Below are 20,957 nucleotides of genomic sequence, written 5' to 3'. Positions count from 1 at the left end.
AATGAAAATTGCTATTTTCTCTCAGAGACAGATTGGGAGAATAAGTGAGCTAATATCAATAAAGTGCTTACTACTTAATGAGCTTTTTAAAAGATGTATATATGAGATTAAATGAACTAATATCTATAAAGTGCTTACTACTTAATGATAGCTTTTCAAAAGATATATATGTATATGTGTGTATATATATAATATATATATATATATATATATATATATATATATATATATATATATATAACACCATCAGTGGTTGAGACCAAAAATGATAACTATGTTCCTGGGTTTGAATCCTAGCACCATCATGTTCTTAACTATGTGCCTGATTACTCCTATGTAACATGGATAAAATAATAGTACCAGAGTTTCTGTGACACTTTAAAGGGTTTATAGGATATATAAACTGCTCAACTAATACTAGCAGCTACCTTGTGCTTCTTCATAAGAATGCCCAAGTTCTTCCAACCGAGAGGAAGTACTCCATGATCCCAGCAGGAAACGTTCACAAAACTCACCCAGAGAACTTGATTCCCAAAATAGGCACAGTGCATTGTCTTTTAACAACCTTTCAGTTTCAAGAACCTAAAAATACCCAATGCTTTGACAAATATAAAGCATTTAATGCCAAAAGGTTTATCCTTCCTACTCAACTGTGTGATGATAACTTTCAGTCTGTACATCCTAAGTAACTAAATATAATCTGAGGAAAACAGAAGTCTTCAAATCTAATATTACTTCTTCACCAAGAAAAGTTGGTAAATAAAAATTTCTGATTAGGTATGTGCTTGTAGTTAAAGGAGCATCCTAAAAGCAGGAACATCAGTCCTTGTGACATGTAACAGATGATCAACTTAAATATTCTTTTTTTTAAAATCATGACTGTTTAATGGAAATTCATGTTTCATTTCTTGTAAATGACACTACCTCTGAATTTGAAGATAAAACCTCTTAATTCTGTATCAGCACATTTTCTACCCCTCCGTTTTTAGATATATGATTTCTTACCACTGTGATGGTTCATTTTTATGTCAGCCTGACTAGGTCATGGGTTATGAGGAGATTTAAGTAAACTATTTCTGGGAATGTTGGAGAAGAAACTTCCAGTAAAAAATAGTATTTCACTGACTAAAGCAAATTGAGTTGCCTTCCTCAATGTAGACAGGCCTTTTCCAATCCTTTAAGAACCAAAAAAGTAGTAAGGGGAGAATCTCTCTCTCTCTCTCTCTCTCTCTCTCTCTCTCTCTCTCTCTCTCTCTCTTTCCCTACTTCCCTTCCTCCTTCCCACCCCCTTCTCTGCTGAACTCCTTGCACTGCTCTCCCATTCCGGGTTGGGACTTCTACCATCTGCTTTCCATTAGGAAAGTCTCAGGCCTTTGGGTTCACTAACTTTACTAAATCTTCAGGTTGTAAATGGCCAATGACTAGAAGTTGAGATTTCCCAACTTCCATAATCTGAATCAATTCTCATGATAATATTCTTTCTAGACAGATAAAATGGGTAGCAACTGGCAAATATCCTATTAGTTCTGTTTCTCTGAAAAGCCCTATGCTGATGGAGGTTATTAAGGCCAAAGCGATGTTCAGAGACCTCCTTGAGAAACTGAGCAGTCCTCTCTTGCACCCACTTCCTCAAATCCCTAATTACCTCTAACATCATCTACCAAATCCTTCTTATGCTTTTTCTCCCCAGAAAAGTTATTGTACTGTGATCACCTTGCCACATGTGCTCCCTGGAATTATCTTGTAGGGCAGCTTTACAGAGAAGGAAAGTAAGACTTCAGATGGTTAAGTAACCTGTACAGCATCACTCTTTGGTGGTCAGGTAATGTCTTCCTGATGTCAGAGTGGAGATTTTTCTTTGCTATGTCCCACTTGCTTTTTATCGATGTGTGTTGGGGTCTGGCTATACCTAAGAGACAGGCCCCTTCTCCCGCCCTGGGGCTGCTTGGCTGATTAGCCCCTCCTACTCCCTTCTGGGTTCTACCTGAAGAGATGCCAAACCAGCCCCGCCTCTTGTCTGTGAGCACATGTCTCGTAATGGTGCCAGAGACTCCAGAGGCCCGGTCCTTGGGGGGCTGTGGTCTCCGCCCATAGAGGAAGTTCCGTGACATCATCCTGATAGACAGTTCATTAGCCAATCGTTAATACCCAGTTAGTCCCTCCTCTTCCTGCCGCCATTACTGTTATATAAGCCCCTCCCTTGAATAAAACCCTTTGGAAGCCGGTAGACCATCAGACGGCTCCCCTGGAATCTCCGTGTGCAGTGCCTTCTCTTAAATGTAAGGGGGGCTGGGGACCCGTGGGGATTTCGGCAGCCCTATCTCTTCACAGCTTGGTCCGACCGGGACACGCTCTGCCCTCCCGCCGGTGGGAGCAGCGTGCAGAGCTGAGTGTCCCCCACAATTAGAGGCTTGACGTCTCCCCAGGGGGGAGGTGGAGATTAAGCCCGACACATGTGCATGCTCCAGTGCCTTGACCCTGGAGCTTTTCTCTTGTACATGGTCTTGTAACCTCACAAAGTGAGATGCTAAGGGTCTCTCAAGCTCACTCTGATCTACTTCCTCCTAATGTGGCTGCCTAACACATCCATCTCACATTTAAAACTAAGTACATCTTCTATCTAAATCTAACCTCTTGCTCTATTTTTGCAACTGGTTATATGAACATCACTTTGATTCCTTCCTACACGTTTTTTTTCCTACACACAACTTCCTCACCAAATTATGCTTCCTCGTGCATAAGCAAGATTAGTCTGCATTGTTAAAACAGACTACTGATGGATATTTTATCCTAGGATTCTCTATCAACTTCCAAGGTTAACTTTCCTTAACTTGGCTACTTTTCTGGATTTATTCAGTACCATATATACTTTCAGTAAAAAAATAATTTCTGCCTCTTCTAGCCACTTTTTGCATAATTCTGTAGACTGGTCGTAATTTAATTTACTGCAGATTTTCATGGGAAGAATGGCAAACCATGTTTAACCTCTCTTTGCAATCTCCTCTGGTCTCCTCACTTAGGGATTTAGCTAGATTTTTTTAGAAATACAAATTTTAAGTAGTGCTTCTATTGTCCCTTTTAGGATATAGCATCAGCCCCTGACATTTTATCCTGTCACAATAGTGGCTCTAAGGAACAATAATCCCACATCCAATGTCTTACCACACTGTCTAATTCAGCACGCCTGAGCTACTCAGACCCTACACACTAATCAGAAGAGATTAAGTTCTGAGATCTTATACTACCTGAAAGAGTTGTGTGTGTGTGTGTGTGTGTGTGAGAGAGAGAGAGAGAGAGAGAGAGAGAGAGAGGACACGCGCACATGTGCATACGCACATGCACATATACATAGTTTCTTTATCCACTCATCAGTTGTGCACCTTGGCTGACCCAAGCTTGGTCTACAGCTGTAATTTTCTTGTCTGATAATTTACACTCCTCCAGATATATGCCCAAGAGTGTTATCTTTTTTCCTTTTTGTCACTGGCAGTACTACCACCGTTCAAACTCAGGACCTTGTGACCACTAGGCCGGTGCTTCCCAATTAAGACAAACCTCCAGCTCTGGACTTGTGCTTCTTTGTGAAGTTCTAGAAACTGTCAAAAATAAAATATGTAGATATTAAGCAAAAGGCCTAAGAAAATTCATGGGAGAGTAATGTACTGACATTTCAGGAAGAATTTTAGTTCACTTGATTAGAATAAAAAGTGTTGAGTATGTGGGATAATATTTTAATCCTCAGTCTTCAAATGCTTACAGTGACTTTAAAAATGAGTGGATTTTTTGTTTGTTTTTCTGCTGTTCACATTCTGCAACATTTTTACTTTACTTTGTCACTTTTGCCACACAAATCATAATTCTTTGGCCTCAAAATCCTAGGAGACTTTCTACACCTCTCCTATGAATCATAATCAAACTCAGAATACCACAGATTTGGTTTGCAAAACAATGACACATATATGTAATTAACCCAAAGACTTAATCCTGTCTTCCCACACTTCCCCATGGCTGTTTCTGGCAAGCAATCCTGCCAGGAATTCAGGCACTAGCTTTCTATTCATCTTGACACCATCAGCAAGTTCTGTTGGCCCTTCCTCTAAATCCATCCACTTTCCCCATAACTATGAAAGATGAAGACACACTCTGTGGTGCGTGAAACAGCCCCCAACCCATATCGCTGCATTCAAACTGATCTCCCTGAAGCTGACCTACCTCAACAGAGTAGTCAATGTCACCCTCATCCATCAGAATTCAGATTAAAGACTGCTCTGTTTAGAAACCTCCAAGAACCAGGAACACCTCATGTGTACAGAAACAGCAAGGAGGCCAGTGTAGCTGGAGCCAGGGAGGCAGTGCCCAGCACTTAGGAAACACTCGCAAAATATTTATTGACAGGGTAAATTTAGCTAATGTGAAAAGATGTAAACCTTTAAGTAGAGATAATTACACATATAATTATACAGCTGTACAAATATATAAAAAAGAAGCAATAAATATCTTTTTGTGTGGATTGACACAAGCCATTTGGAGATGAAATGTACTCAATACTGGAACCCTCAGGACCACTCAGGGTCATTAGGAGAGTTGACTGAGCACTGCAGTCCATGCCCAGTTTCCTCTCAACCCTCCCAGAGGTACTAGGCTCTCACTAGATCCACGCCAGGCTGCCAGGCAGGGCAAGTCTTTCCAAGGCCACCAATAACATGCCAGGTACACTGTGATCACAGCCCATGCCGTGAATGTCCTTTTGTTTCGTGACAATCCACAGATGGTTTTCATGAGTCTTCTCAGGGTCTTAAAAAAAATTCTGCCTTGAAACATTCAGCCAACCTAAAATGGGGTTATACTTCTCAACGCCCTTCCTCAAGACCAGGAAGGCCTCACTTTCTAAGACTTTTACGTACACTGTTCTGATTTGAGATTTGAAGTAATCCACTTCATGTTCCAACTTTTAACCTGTATCCAAGGATAATTACTATTACATAATGGTTTTTGCTCAAGAGCCTTCTTAGTGTCACTTTTTCAAGTGTTTAAAAAAGTATCATTTTATATTGCTAACTTTTTTCATGCCATGAATTAAAGTGAAGGATGTACTCTATCATCTGTTCTGTAGCTATACCAGTCCTATTACAGTGTGCTAAAATGTATTATGGTGGATATTTACAGCTGTACCTTTAATGCATTACTAGTTAGGAAAGATGCTTTGAGGAAAAGAAAACCTTCATTTAACTGTTAGCAATTGCATATGCTATGTAAAAGAACAAGCCTTTTTTAATCGATGAACTGGATCCACATGACAAAAAAATGCTCTTGCAGAAATATTCTGTGTTCCATAGTTGTAAAATTCCAATAGAGATGCCCATGTCACAAGACCACAGGAAAGATGAATCATATAAGCAAAGTTCCTGGTCCCGTGGCTAAAATATAAAGGCACATAAAGAGCTCTTTTTTATTTAAGAAAGAGAGAGAGAAATACTTCAACTCAAATCTTGAAACACTGCCAGATATGTAATGTTTATGTCTGTGTGCATGCACAAGGTCAGGAATGCTGAACTTGGTGTCTGCAGCCTGGTCTTGATGAATCGACTGTCTGTTCTTCACTTCCTTTAGCATCCTACTCGGATAGTGTGAGTCTATTCTTGGCATCTCATAATTTTGTCTCCTGTGGAATTTACCTACCCAAACTTTCATCTTCACCCTACCCATCAGATCCTTTCTCCTTAGCTACTGATTTGGGTCAAACACAAGGCATTCCTCTTGGTCTATGCTGGAGAAAGCTGTACTAATTTCGAAACTTCTTTTTCTCATGTTTTAGCTCAGATGGATATGCAAGCACTCTGACCACAGGTCTTGTGATTCTTATATTCAATGAGCTGGGAATGGAACAGAAGATATCATGTAGCATCCTTTCAAATGAAAGATTTTATGAAATAACTGACACCATGACTCTTTATCCCCTGATGTGCCCCCCCCCCCAAAGAAAGACTAAGCTCACATTCTCACAATGGGCAAGTGAAAAGGAACCAGCAGTTTCAATCTCCAAAGACATCTCTTTCTCTCACTGACTCCAGCAGTGACCTTCTGGTACTTCCAACGCTTGAAATCTAGGTATTCTTAGTCTTCCCAACTTCCTCAGTGGCTTAAAGAATCTCAGTCACATTTGCCCACTTGCCAAAATCCGTATCCTAAGTCTAGGAAATGTGGGTTTCCATCTTAATTGCACAATGGCACAGCTACTCGCTTATTCATCTCCAATTGACTCCTCTGACTCCTTACTGATAGTAGAATAGTTTTATCGCTTTCCAGAAGCATGCCATTCTTCCGTTCTGACCTATACATAAGGGCAAAGATATGTTATCTAAATGTGGAAGGAAGAATGGGAGTGTCCTGTGCAGGCATACATAATACCTTTGAATTTATCTTCATATCCTTTTCTTCAACCCAAAATGCAAAGAGGTCAGAGTATGTCAGGCTGGAAAGAAGCAAGAAGGGTAGAAATCCTTTAGGAGATGGGGAGTATACTTCCAAAGCCCTCTAAGTCCATCATGTGGTTGTCTAGGGAATGGTGTAGATCTAGGCAAACAAGATGCAGAAAAGCCAGGACCAGCTCTCTGGTCAATAATCAACACACCTGCAGATATCTTTTTCTATAATCCCTTCAGTTCACTATGGCCATAGTATATAGTTCAAAGATGTTACCTGGAATCTGTTATAGCTTGAATTCTGTCCCCCTTGCACCACTCCCCATATCCACACACCATTGCGCCACCCCCCACATTCACAACCAATTCATATGTCAAAATCCAAACCCCTCATCTGTGGCCTTATTTGGAAACAAAGATATTGCAGATATTACTGGATGACATGAGGAAAAAGAAATAACATTAAAAAAAATCTGAAGACAGGTAGACACATACAGAGAAACACATGTGAAAATGAAGACAGAGATGGAATAATGCATCTACAAGGATGCTAAAGACTGTGTGCATGTGCGCATGCACACACACACACACACACACACACACACAAAACCACCAACAGCTTAGAAAGAGGCCTATAACATGTTTTTCCTTATCATCTCAAGAGGAATCAGCCCTCCAATACCTTCACTCGGCACTCCTAGCCTCCAGAAATTTATTGTGAGACAATAAATTTCTGACATTTAAGCCACCTGATTTGTTGCATTCCTGTATGGTAGGCCTACCAAATTAACAGAGTCCTAGCTCTACAGTTTTCTCATTCCTTTCCTGTATTTACTTTTTAAAATTAGTATGTGTTGGTTTTACCAGTGGGGGTTTCATTATAACATCTCTACTTATGTATGCATATTCAAACCAATTTTATTTCCTCTACCACTCTCCCAATTTTCACCTTTCTAAAGTATGTATTGTAGCTCTTATTGTATCTACACAGATACCAATAAAAACATACAGTGGCTAACAAAAGTCATTCTCAGATTTATTGCACATTTTTTGACATGCATAATCAAAGACATTCCCACACACATTATGCAAATTGGCTGATACAGAGCAACAGCTCTCGGTCAGTCCTGCCTTATATAAGTGGGGCTAAAACCCTATAAACCCTGAGCATTTGCAGTTTATCTTCAACAAAGTCTCCTTTGAACTCCTGGAAAATACCAAAGGCCTATGTATTTCATACAGATCATTCTTTCCCCCGGTTCCACAGATAGTAATATCATCCCTTTTTCATACTAAGGCATAGAACAACTGAGTAAGTAACCCAAGTTTACATAGAAAATGAAGAAGACAATCTATAAACCCAGGCACTCTGAGCAAGACCACTTAACTTTGCAACCCACTTAGAGAGTAATCCTGTGGGTAATGCTCTCTAATTAAGTAAAGTTACCATTCAATCACTTCCCTACTAAGTCTTTTCCTCACCAAAATGAACAATTACCTTCTATCCATGTGCTCCTGCATCCAGCAATGGCATACCTTTACAATCATACCTCATACCTTTCTTTTTTTTCCCCTTATTTATTGTCAAAGTGATGTACAGAGAGGTTACAGTTTCATATGTTAGGCCTTGGGTACATTTCTTGTACTGTTTGTTACCTCCTCCCTCATTCCTCCCTCCTCCTTCCCCCTTTCCCTCTCCCCCATGAGTTGTTCAGTTGGTTTACACCAAATGGTTTTGTAAGTATTGCTTTTGGAGTCATTTGTCTTTTTGTCCTTTGTCTCTCGATTTTGATATGCCTTTTCACTTCCCTAGTTCTAATACCAGTATATACAGTATCCAGTGTACTCAGATGAGATACAGTGATAGTGCGGGTATAAACACAGGAAGGGGATACAAGAGGATCATCAACAATAGAAGCTTTACCTCATACCTTTCTATCTACAAACTCTACCTCCGACTTACCTGTACATTCTGACTGAAACAGAACGTTCATCTTTGTTATTCCTAATGTTACTCTCTTCTATGGGATCTCATCTTCCACCTGACAACAAGCAGAGCTTACCTGACAAATCAATCTATAATCTGTAAGTGGTCTCCCATGCATTACTCCATACTTTTGAGAATTCAGGGATGGTGCCAACTATGAAGGTAACTTCGATCTTAAAAGATGTCAGAAGAAATAAAAATATTTACACAAACAATGAAAATAGAAGGAAGTCAGTTTGCATGAGAATGACAAATTACAATTGGAATGTATAGAAGAGTTAGCACTTCCAGATGAAATGAAGAAGGAAAAACATGACAGTACTGTCTGAACTGAGGCTTACGAGGAGTCTGGAAAGATGTAATCAGCTCTTCAGTGTTTCTCCACATTTGGTCATAACTGTAAGCATGTTGAGTTATTTTAAGGTGCATAGTTACCTTCTTTTCTTACATTTGCCATTGCAGCCCTTGGATAAAAAAAAAGGAGTTGAGATTGATTTCACCTACTCAAGGATAAGCCATTGGAAGACTAGTCCTTTTTGTCTTTCCTCCAGTGTCAAGCTCCACTGATTACACACAATAGAGGCTTTTAAAATTATGGGTGGAAACAATGAAAGATTAGATGAAGAAGGGAGGAAAAAGAAAGAGGATTCCAAGAAAGGCATTAAGTCTTGCTGTTTTTCTAATAAGTTCTCCTGGATCAGGCAGGCAACCATTACTTTTCTGCCATCTCCTCCTTGCTCTAGCTGTCTGTCTTGTCTGGTTTTATTTTAATTTTTCTTTGTTTACTTTTGTATAAGATCCTTTGGGGCTCATTTATTTCTTCCTTCCTAGTTGAGTATTTTCTGCCATGGTAACCCTCTCTGATCGCTTGCTTCCTGTAATCATACTGCATGCATGTTTCTCCATTCAGCCCTGGGTTGTTCTTACCATTTCATAGTCAGTTATTCTCGAGCTAGATTTTACAGCTCCTCAAGACTGAAAAACACATCACATTTATTCTGCATGCCTCCCATGTTCCTGACACCCAGTCATCTCCTTAAATTCAAAAGTACTTGGCAAACACTTGCTGAATGACTAAGTCCTTTCAGTATTCTTATCACTCAAGTGTAATGTCCTTTCATCTGACTTTCCAAGTTCAGAAGTGCATTGGAAAAAGTTATACATCAAAGGGTTCATTCCCAAGTAACAAAGATTTATCTTTTTGACAACTTGCAGTCACTGTTCAGTCAATGGCATCAAGGGAGGGGGGAGGGAAAGGAAAAGTGTTAGAATACAAAGAAGGATCTGTTAAGTTAAGCACCATAACTCTTTAAGCTCAACTGACCTTTTTTAGGTACAGGGTATATAACTTTAGGAAATTCAGCATATAAATGCTTCCTTATATATGTTTCCCAATATGTTTCTTAATGATAACATATTTCCAAGACAAAATTTAACAACTTGGTTTTTTTTTTTAACAAATTGTACTTTTAAAGTTTCCATAGCACACAACAAACTATATCTGTCACCTTAAGTCCTAAAATATGAATGACCAAAAATCTTAGGATCCTAACACAACACATAGCTCTAACAAGATACCTCAAGAATATGAGTTACTTTGCAGGGGAAACAAAAAGGTGATGTCAAAGTTTTATACCAGTGGTTAAGGCAGAATAAACTGAAGTGTTACGTGTGAAAGCAACAGATCATTCTTAGTTTGCTCGCTATTCCTCAGTTCTCCTTAGGACCAGCAGGCTTTAACTTATGGAAGAGTTTGGGTGAACAGAGAGGAGAAAGTAAACAAGAAATTATCTCAAAACTAAAGAGGTCAACAAAAGATAGTCAAAGATAGCTTTGTAGGTTTTCTGTGATTCTAACAATCAGTTTCCTTTGAGAAAAGTAACTGTCAAAGCATCTGAAAACTGCTTTAAAACCACAGACTGCAAAACAAAATTGAGCCAGGTGCTCATGGCTTACACCTGTAATCCTAGCTACTTGAGAGGCTGAGATCTAAGGATTGTGTTCAAAGACAGCCCCGGCAGCAAAGTGCATGAGAATCTTTTATCCAATTAGCCAAAGAAAAGCCAGAAGTGGAAGCTGTAACTCAAAGTGGTAGAGCACTACTCTTGAGCAAAAAAAAAAAAAAAAGCTCACATATTAATAAGTACAATAATGTCTGATTTTGCATGTCAAGAAAAAACAGAACCACTGGCCTGAAACCACCGGTGATTCTCCTCAAGACTCTATTTTCTTAAACAAAATGAAACAAAGTTCACATTGTTTCTAATAACACCATTATTCTTTTGAACCATATACATAGCTATAAATAAGAGGCTCGGGAGAGTAGTTTCCAGGGACTCTCTGGCATAGACCACTTGCTGTTAACCACATGACTGGTCAAAGCCCACATGTGTATATGACCACTGAGATTCCTTTCCTTCCCTGCAGGTCTGGTTCTACCACGAAAATGAAGCAGAAAAATATATTATAGATATATATGCATATATACATGAATATGCACATACATGTACATTTATATGAACACATAACAGTGTGCATGCATGTATAGATGTGTATGTGTGTGCACAAGTTTGTAGATATGTATAGCCCCAATAGAACACCAGAGATGTTTTTCAAATATAAATTTCTAAGAGTTGGAGATTTAGTCCAATGGAAGAGCATTTGCCTAGCAAGTGCAAGGCCCTGAGTTCTGTCTTCAGCTCTGAAAAAAAAAAGCTAAAAATAAATGTCTAGAATAAGTGAACTATAGATGGGGAATCTGAGGCACAGTATAGTGGATTCGCTAATTGATTTTATTGTGGCAGTCATCACACAACATATAAATTGAGATATAAACGTATCCAATGAATCTTTGCCAATTAAATATTTCTTTAAATGTGAAGAAAAATAGCCTCACTGGGGAAAAGCAACACACTAAGTGTAGAGCAGACCAATTTGAAACGTTTGTTGAATGAGGATTGAGCGAAGTTTATATTATCAACATGTACTAAATCAGGCAATCAAAACCTTTGCTTTCATAAAATTCTAAATTTAAACTGTAAAGGCATCTTTTACGTAAAACAGTCTCTTCTACATCCTATAATCAAATCATTCTTCATTTCCAAGATTTTCTAGTTCTGATGAGCAGAAGTCACAGAAGTCAGTCAGAGCTACAGAAAACAAAATCAAACATCCTTTCAGATAACCTTATTTAAACCCTGCTAGACAGAGAGAAACTCAAAGCCTCCTTCAGAACTCCATCCTAGAGCACAGATCATTTATAAAAAAAACTTCCCTGTATTTGGCATAAAGCCCTCTTGATGCCTGTTTCATATAGATTTTCCTTTTTTTTTTCCAGGGAAGACAGAAAATAGCTGTTCACCTTTCTGTTTGTGCACACTCTTTCATTCCTACCAGGCCTATGCCTCCTTTGGAGAGAAGTGTAAATACTGCAGGTTACTCCAAATTCCCGCTGGCCCCTGCTTGAGTAGCCATGGGGCTGGAGAGCCCATCCCCCTCCTTGTTTAACCCTCATGGGATATGCCATTAACTTGCAAAGGTCCCGAGGAATGAGTTTCCCAAAACTGGTGGACTTCTAAACATCCATCACTTATAGACAATCTGCAGATGTAGTAAAACAATAAAAACAGTGCTGGTGTGACAGTGTACATGTACAGTCGGCACTGACTAGCTTAGCTGTTTTCCTGCAGTCAAGCATCTTGGGGCTCACTTCCTCTACTTGATGAATTTGTGCTGACTGCACATTAGGATAGGATATTTTAAGCTACTTGGTGACTTTTGTCATGTAGTTCCCCAGTTTCCTGTCACTGACCCAACTTTCTGGGTATGTCTTTTTATAATTCAACAACACTTTCTAGAAGAAATACAAATAACTAATAAGTACGTGAAGAAATGTTCAATATCCTTTGCCATAAAGGAAATGTAAATCAAAACCACACTAATATTCCATCTCATCCTAGTCAGAATGGTGGCTATCAAGAAGACAAACAATAAATGGTAGTGAAAAAGGAATCTTTATACACTGCTAGTGGGAATGCAAAATAGCATAGCCATTATGGGAAGTGATATGGAGGTTCAAAAAAAAACAAAAAAAAAACCAAAACTGTGGCTGGGAATATAGCCTAGTGGCAAGAGTGCTTGCCTCCTACAGATAAGGCTTTCGGTTCCATTCTCCAGCACCACATATATGGAAAACGGCCAGAAGGGGCGCTGTGGCTCAGGTGGCAGAGTGCTGGCCTTGAGCGGGAAGAGGCCAGGGACAGTGCTCAGGCCCTGAGTCCAAGGCCCAGGACTGGCCAAAAAAAAAAAAAAAAAACTAAGCACAGATATAGCCTATGACCATGCTGTCCCACTACTGAGCATATATTGGAAGAATAGTAAATCAATACACCAAAAAACACAGCTGCATACACATGTTTATTGCAGCACTGTTCACAATAGTTAATTGGCAGAATCATCTAAGGTGGCCAAGAACAGATAAATGGATAAAAATGATGGTCACACACACACACACACACACACACACACACACACACACACACACATTCTCTCTCTCTCTCTCTCTCTCTCTTAGAAAATGAGTCTAAGTAAGAGACTACTGAGGAGGAGAAGAGGAAGGGAAAAGGGAATAGAGGGAGCGTAGATAACTCTGAGATACACTACAGCTATATATGAAAATAGCCTACAGAACCTCAGTGAAAGCTCAGTAAGGGGTTAGAGAGGAAAGGAAAGAACAATTCAATAAAACTTTCTCTATACTCAAATCTAAGAGTGCTCTGTAAATAAGAGTCAATTGCTAGTTAATTATTCCTCAAATGAGCAATCTATACTAGTTTAGGAACATAATCTGCAGATTACTGCATTGTACATCAAAATTTATACAAACAATACTCCTACTTCGGGAAGCCCCAACAAATACCTTCATTTACTTTGGAATAGCCATGCAACAGTAAAGCCATTATACTGCCTGCATATTTCATCAATAAAAATATTATAGACTCAAAACTTAATGAACCCATTTCCTTTACAAATTCCTTTTAAGAATTATGAAATTCGGATTCAGCCTTTTTGCAGTTTAACTTATGCATACATTAAATGCTTGTTTTTTGTAGGTGTAAGTATTGTAAATGTCATCCATAATCAACACAATTATACAACGTTATGGCATGAGTGTACACAATGAATATTTCAAGTGGGAAGAATAAAATGATAGCTTTTAAACAAGTTGGACACCTACTCAATTTCTTTAAAAATACAGAAGCTAATTTAAACACATGCACATATGCAATGCATACTGGGGATTTAATTTAATACAATTATCCTACTACATTTCACATTAATGGTAGAGTAGGGAGGCACTATTAATTCTATGAATAATAATAGCCAGAGAGGTTTTGTCTTACCATGCAGATACATACAATCGTGGCAAATTCTCTCTGACCTTGTCCATCTACACAGTAGATGGACACAACCATGTGATGTATGCTTACTGCACTTTATGTTTTTGTAACAGACTACACCTAACTAAAGAATTTAACTACTCCTGAATATAAATTACAAAATAGAATGCCAATTATCACCATTGCCTATAGTTTCTTCATATTACTGACCAGGAAAATTCTGTTCTTTTAGGAACTGTAGAAACTTTTGGTGCCCACACCCACCAAGATTCCATTTACAGAATATTCCAAGGGAATTGAAACAAATAAAAGGGAATCCAGTGATAATCTTAATACCCATGAACAAGATAGTGGACTGAACTACTCCATTCAAGAAACAAACAGATGGTCTCATGATCTTTGCTTTTCTTTGCAAATCAGAATCACTTTCTTGCTTCTCTGTCATCTCTAACAGAGTCTGTGGACACTTTTCCTCCAGCAAGTTTATACTTTTCCAGGCTCTGGAAAATAATCGGGAATCTACACCCTCACCTTCAACAGGCTGCAGCTTGCCTGTATGGAGCAGAAGTTAGCCCTACCAATAGTAAAACAACAGGATTGAAGTTTATTAATGGGAAGGACTGAAGTTGATTAATGGGAACTCAGCAATTACCCCCAAGACCCTTGCATTAGTTCCTAAAGGCACCTGGACAAAATCCTCATAGGGCTGCAGGGGAGGAACAGAGGAGAAGGAAGCTGGGAAAATGGGGGTGGGAGACATAGTGGGGGGGGGGGAGAGGGGTATTGTGGTATTTTCTATAGACAGCCAGTTACAGAGCTGGAGATGCATATAAATGTTCTAGAGGAATGACAATTTATGGGCAATAGTAATAAAAGGATAATTGAAATGTAAAGTTTCTAATTATATGATTTGGAGTCACAAGGAAAAGTAGCATTCTATGTGCAATTTATGTTAATCTCATCAAGATGTGCCATTACTTGTAAAATGATAAACAAGCCTCTTACCTTCTGTATTTTCATTTCCACACTACTAGTAAAAGTCAAAGGCCAGAAGTGTGGCTCAAGAAGTTTAGTGCCTGGCCAGCAAGCACAAAGCTCTGTGTTCAAACTCTACCACCACCAAAATAATGCATTTTTTAAAAGGAAGTAAAATACTTGCCATATGACACTCCCAATCTCCAGTAGGCTAAAATATGAAAATACTAGGATTCTTGGAAAGCAATGGAAAATTATTAGACAACTTGAAATTCCAACTATTACTAGAGCTACCTTCTTTATTAGGGGCCTTTCCCCTCTACCACTATATGACTATGTATAGACAAAAATTTGTTCACAACAATGGCCTCTCACATTCCATTCCAGACACCTTCTCCACTTCTTCTAGCTTGATTCTTTCCTGAAACACTTCCCCATCAGCTAACCAAACCACCTTTTCACATACAGGCAGAGGTGATGGGACACCAGCTAGACTAGCTAATCTAGCTAGTCAGGCTCACGCCTGTAATCTTAGCTACTCAGAAGGCTGATATCTAAGGATCTCTGTTCAAAGCCAGACAGAAAAGGAAAGTCCCTAAGACTCTTATCTCCAATTAACCACCAGAAAATCAGAGTGGAGCTATGACTCAAAGTGATACAGCACTAGCCTTGAGTAAAAAATGTCAGGGTCAGTACCCAGGCCCCAAGTTCAAGCCCCACAACAAAATATGACCATGACTGACCAAAAAAAAAATCTGCGATAACATATACACATTGAAAAATTGTCCTTAAAGAACAATTACAATATTACACAGTTAGTGAAAGATTTAATTTTAATTTTAAAGGAGAATTTCCAATGAGAACTGAGCAGTAAAGCGAAGAATTTTTTAAACATTAGTTTCTAATTATTGTTTCCTCAGGAGTCTGAAATTCTAATCTCTATTGTCCATTCAGCTGCTAATTCACCATATGAATTTCATGTGAAAATAATTTCCCTTATCAGTTCTCTGGGCTTTGACACTGGCCTCATTCCCATATTGGGCACTGAGTCCAGGTCTGTAAAGTTTTGTTGTGCTGTTCAAATATATGCTAATAATTTGATAGCCCCCCCCCCAGAGAATTTTATTCTACAGATCCCTACTGTATAGGCGAAGATAATTCTAAGATGAGAAAACCTTAAGACATTTCACAGAGTAGTAAGAACTGTCCTATCTTTGCTCACGAACACTATTTCAGCAGCAGTACTGGTCAACAGCACTCGGTAGATGCCTTACAGATCAGCAAAGATCCAGCCCCTCTCAGAGAATGGAATAATGCATGCGCTATGAAGTCCCTCATTTCCTCTATCTCAGCTCCTGCTCTTTTCCAAAGGCCTGTCACAAACACAATAACATTTTTGTTTTTTATATCTATCTACCTACCTACCTACCTATTACCTACCTATCTACATCCTCCAGGAGCCTCTGGCTTGTGCCTGTAATTCTAGCATTCTCAGAAGGCTAAGTTATTCTAACTACCTGAAGGGTTGTTGTGGTTCCAAGCTAGGCCAGGCAGAAAAGACTTCAAGATTGTACCTCCTGGGCTGGCAATATGGCCTAGTGGCAAAAGTGCTTGCCTCGTATACATGAAGCCCTGGGTTCGATTCCCAAGCACCACATATATAGAAAACGGCCAGAAGTGGTGCTGTGGCTCAAGTGGCAGAGTGCTAGCCTTGAGCAAAAAGAAGCCAGGGACTGGCCAAAAAAAAAAAAAAAAAAAGCAAAAAGCAAAAGTGGCTGAAATGGCAGAGTGTAAGCCATGAACAAGAAAGCTGAGTGAGAGCAGAAAGCCCAGAATTCAAACCCATTATTGGAATATGTGTGTATGTATATGTTATATATACATATATAACAAATACATACATATCCATATTATACATACATACTTTATTTGAGATTCAAGCAGCCCCAAAGTTAAGACACATTTAATATATGCATGACTACAAAATGCTAGTCTTTTGCTCATTTCATTGCCTTCTATGAAAACAAAGATGACCATGAAACCCAAATTGGAAGACTTCTTGGTTGGTTGTGGGGCCTAGTTTAGGATCTGGGCACTGTCCCTGAGCTCTTTTGCTCAACACCAGTGCTCTAGCACTGTGAGTCACAGCTTCACTTCCGGTTTTCTTAATTGGAGATAAGAATCTCAGATTTTCCTGCCGGGCTGGCTTTGAACCACAGTTTTCAGCCTCCTGAGTGGCTAGGATCACAAGCCTGAGCTACCAGTGACCTGCAAATTGAGAGATTTTTACCTTCCTTGTTTCCTCTCCAGGCTTTTTGAAATGACAAAATTAAGAATCCTGTCATTTCTTTCATGCAATACAGTGTTATCCAAGATAAGTAGAAATAAGTAGCAAAACATACCTACTCACAAATAACACTAAGAAATGTATAAGTATGTATAACATACTTATGTATAACACTATACAAATGTATAAGTAAATGTGGTTTCCTTGCAGAATACATTTTCCCTGATGTTGTTAAGATGCCTTCTCAGAGATTAAAAAGATTTTTTTTTATTTTTAATGATGAGGCCCTGCCTGCTAAACTGTGAAATGAAGAGCTTCACCTCAGAGATGACCACTGGGTCTCCCTGGAGCAGCACTGGTGAACATGGGATGGGGCACTAGGCGGGCCTCATTGAAATGCACTGTGCTCGCTTATTATTTCATGTTCCATAAAGACTACAGAGGACACACACAGACACTGCGATGGGACTGACCTCACCTGGCAAACCTCGCTGATTTCTTACCAAATATTTTCTTTCCTTTCACCATGCCCAGGCTCAGAGAGAGGAACTTGGTCCAGGAGGACCAAGAATGGAACCTAACCCCCCACCCCTCCATGCAAAGCCCTATATTGTATCAGCTGCAATTTTCCCTCAGCACTACCTTTTACTAGGTGACTGTAGTATCACATTTAATCTGACTGTTAAAAGGTACTTTGCAGGACACTGTTTTTATTTAACTGAAACTTGATGAAACTGCCACTCACATCATATACTAACTCTGGGGTGCTGTTCATTTGTGTTTTCTTTTCTGGGCATGCACAAGAGGGGTAGGGCTGTTTCTAATGTTCTCCCCTTAATAGCTAACTCAGTATTCAAGGGACCCTAGATGATGAAGGCCCTACACTCAATCTTTTCCCAAAGCAGTAGCACATACTTCATAAAAGGCAAAACTATAACACAAGAAGCAAATACTCATTTATTCCTACATTTCATTTCTTCCATGAGCTTAATAATAGTACTATCTGAATCGTCCAAAATGTTGATCTTTAATATTTCATTTCGATATTATGATTTGGGGAAATTTTTTTCTAAACTGAAGGGACATTTGGATAAGGGTAAACTGCATAGTGTGGAAAAATACTGAAAATATTTCTGCGTACTTTTCTGAAAAGGTCCATCTCAAATTGAACGTAACTTTATGCCACGAAGAATGGTTTTAAAAAATGGTGTGGGTTTTTTTGTTGTTGTTGTTTGGAAAGCATTTTATTTCACCAAGATCCCTAGAAACTGAAGTTAACTCTGACCTAAAGAATTCGGGTAAAGGAGTTCACGCCTTTGAAGCAACAGATTGCGTTTCAGGGTGAGTACCTGGCGTCCCCAGCGGAGAGATGGAAAGTCCTGCGGTTCCAGCGGGGCCGAACCCGAGCCCCAGCGACACCGCTGACGCGCTCCGCAGCGCGGCGTCCAGTCCCCCTCCCCAGGCTGCCTCGGGAGTGAGGTTTACCAACTTTTGGGGGTTGGTGGAGCCCCGGATCACTGGAATCCATCCCGTGCCGGGCCTCCCTAGGTCGAGCTGCAAGCCCCAGGTTGGGGGTCACGACCACTCCCCACTCCCAGGGAGGGAAACCGGAGCCCCGTGGGCCGGGCGGGAAATCGCAGCTGGGCCACTCGTTCCCCGACGCCCCGACAGCGATCTCAGGCTTCTTCCGGCGCGCGTGGCTCGGGGCTGGGGTGGAGGGGGGGCGAACCGCTGCGAAGCCCTCGCCCCGGGCGCCCAGCGAGGGACGGGGCTCCTGGCTTCCCCGCGGCGCACAGCCAGCCCCGCCGGCGGCCCGCCGGATCCGCCCGGTCAGATGGGAGAAAGTTGCGCAGCCCGCGGGGCCCCGAGCGTCGCCCCCCGCGCCCCCTGCTTACCGCTCCCCGCCGCGGCTCCGTCTTCCCGGCGGCGGCGCCTCTTCCCTCAGCCTCGGCCCCGGCTCCAGCCCCTTCCCTTCCCCGTCACCTCAGGGCGCCCGGGCGCCCCCCGGGCCCCTCGGAGCCGAGTCCTTAGCTCTCCAGCCGCGCCATGGGTGCTGGTGGGCGCCGCGCCCCGGGATGCGCCGCTGCAGCCTCGGCGGCGCTGTGAGGTCGCTCGCGGGAGGGCGGGAGGGCGGAGGGTGGGCACATAGGGCGGAGGGCGGGCGCTGGGACTCCGCTGGAGGGAGGAGGGGGAGGAAACCGCAACGTCACCAGAATGTGGGGAGGCGAGGATGGGGAGGGGGAAACCGGGATCCCCTCCCCCGGCCAAACCCCGACCTCGGGCCCGCCCCGCTCTGTCTCCTCTCCCGGGACTCCGCGTGCTCCGCGCACAGCTTGGCCTTCCAGGAGGCTCGGCCCCGACTGCCCGCACCCCTGTCCTGCCTGGCCTTTTTTGCTTCAGGTTAGACTCTGGAATGACACCCAAAGGAAAGATAACTTTTGGAGGCCCAAGTGGGCGCGGCGGGGAGGGGGGGAGCTGTTGGCTTCTGTAAAGCTCTGGGAGTAGAAAGCCCAGAGAACTTAAAGAATTCCACCACCCAGATCGATGCCTGCTCCCCTCCTCCATCTCCAAAATAATTACCCCCAACTCCCAGCCCTTTGCTCCCGCACTTGACGGGGGGGGGGGGGGGGGGGGGGGGAATCACCTAGTCGGAAGCAGTGCTCACCTCGGCTGTACCAGCAAAACGGGGGGACTGGGGCGGCACTGAACTCACGCACCGAACAGATTTTAATCATTAGAAGATAAAGGGTTTAGAACAGAGCCCTTGGTGTTTGCAACTCACAAAAGGAAATCCCTTTTTTCTTAACTCATGTGCATGTCTCTCTCTCTCTCTCTCTCTCTCTCTCTGTCTGTCTGTCTCTCGCTCTCTTTGTGTGTGTGTGTGTGTGTGTGTGTGTGTGTGTGTGTGTGTGTTTCAAGGAGGGGAAGAAGGGGGAAAGCATGTGCAATCTTAGTAGTCACAGTTTTAGAAATTTCCTCTTTCACAAAATGTTACACAGCAACCTTAGCTGGTCCAACCAGTCTCCAGTGAAAGGTGTAAACACACACACACACACACACACACACACACACACACACACACCAGGGCCATCACCTAGAGGTCGCATAATTAAACTCCCCACACTAGATTGTAATCGATGGGAAAGGCGTTTAACTTACCCATTCATTAGAAGGGGAAATGTTTTTCTCACAGGCTAGCGTTTCTGCCTGCTTTCTCCCATGTGCCTTTTAAATTCTGAAGGGCCATCTCAACACTTGCAGTCGCTTCCTTCCCCACAGCCACACTTCTGGGAAAAAGAAATTGTGCATTTTGCATTTAAGAGATTCCTCACAAAATTGTCAGAAGGAAATGGTGCTTTGTCAAACTTTTAAAATGTGTTCCAAGTAAACCACTGATTTGTTTAAATGTCTTGATGTTTTCAAAATGACTTGAATATGATTCAGATCCTTACTTAGGTCTTGGAAAGTGAAGTCAACTTCAGAACATCAGCCCCCTTATCTGTATTGCCCCCAATGAACAGCAGATACAATAAAAATGACTACTGTTTATTGAGAGATTTACTATTTCCCAGGCACTGTGTGTTAGTTATTAGGATAAACTGCCTAAGTGTGCCTACATGTAGTATGGGTTTTATTTCCATTTATCTCCTCAAACATAGGAGAAACCTTAGAGAAAGCATCTGGTTTAATTTATTGAACTTCTCAACAAATGGCTATCTAAGTCAGTGGTTCTCCAGCCTAACACCCTAGATCACCAAAGGGTGTGTGGTCCCCACACCAGACCAATGAATCAGAATCTTTGGGGTTAGTTAGCATTGGAGCATTAGCATCATTAACATCTCTTCTGAGATGATCATAAAGTGCAACCAAACACTGAGAAGTCTTCA

At 41.2% G+C, this 20,957-nt stretch overlaps 1 protein-coding gene across 3 annotated transcripts in view; it reads right to left on the bottom strand.

The window, feature by feature from the left end:
• Window positions 1-20,284, bottom strand: part of Dse (dermatan sulfate epimerase) — a 48,895-nt gene extending 28,611 nt beyond the window's left edge. Inside the window, exons 1-2 of one of the 3 annotated variants that reach the window (XM_048353951.1) lie at window positions 18,966-19,401; window positions 6,409-6,472 (exon numbers count right to left, since the gene is read on the bottom strand). Coding sequence is in view for 1 of the 3 variants with exons in the window: in XM_048353949.1 (XP_048209906.1) it covers window positions 20,230-20,233 (4 nt within the window). In the remaining 2 variants the exon portion in view is untranslated. Of the gene's footprint in view, window positions 1-6,408; window positions 6,473-18,965; window positions 19,402-20,229 lie in introns of those variants that run through there. The other 2 variants (XM_048353949.1, XM_048353950.1) reach the window with 2 other exon arrangements.
• Window positions 20,285-20,957: the final 673 nt, after the last annotated feature.

This window comes from Perognathus longimembris, chromosome 9 (genome assembly GCF_023159225.1).
Source record: "Perognathus longimembris pacificus isolate PPM17 chromosome 9, ASM2315922v1, whole genome shotgun sequence".
NCBI lineage: Eukaryota > Metazoa > Chordata > Mammalia > Rodentia > Heteromyidae > Perognathus > Perognathus longimembris.
This window is presented reverse-complemented; position numbering and strand designations above follow the sequence as displayed.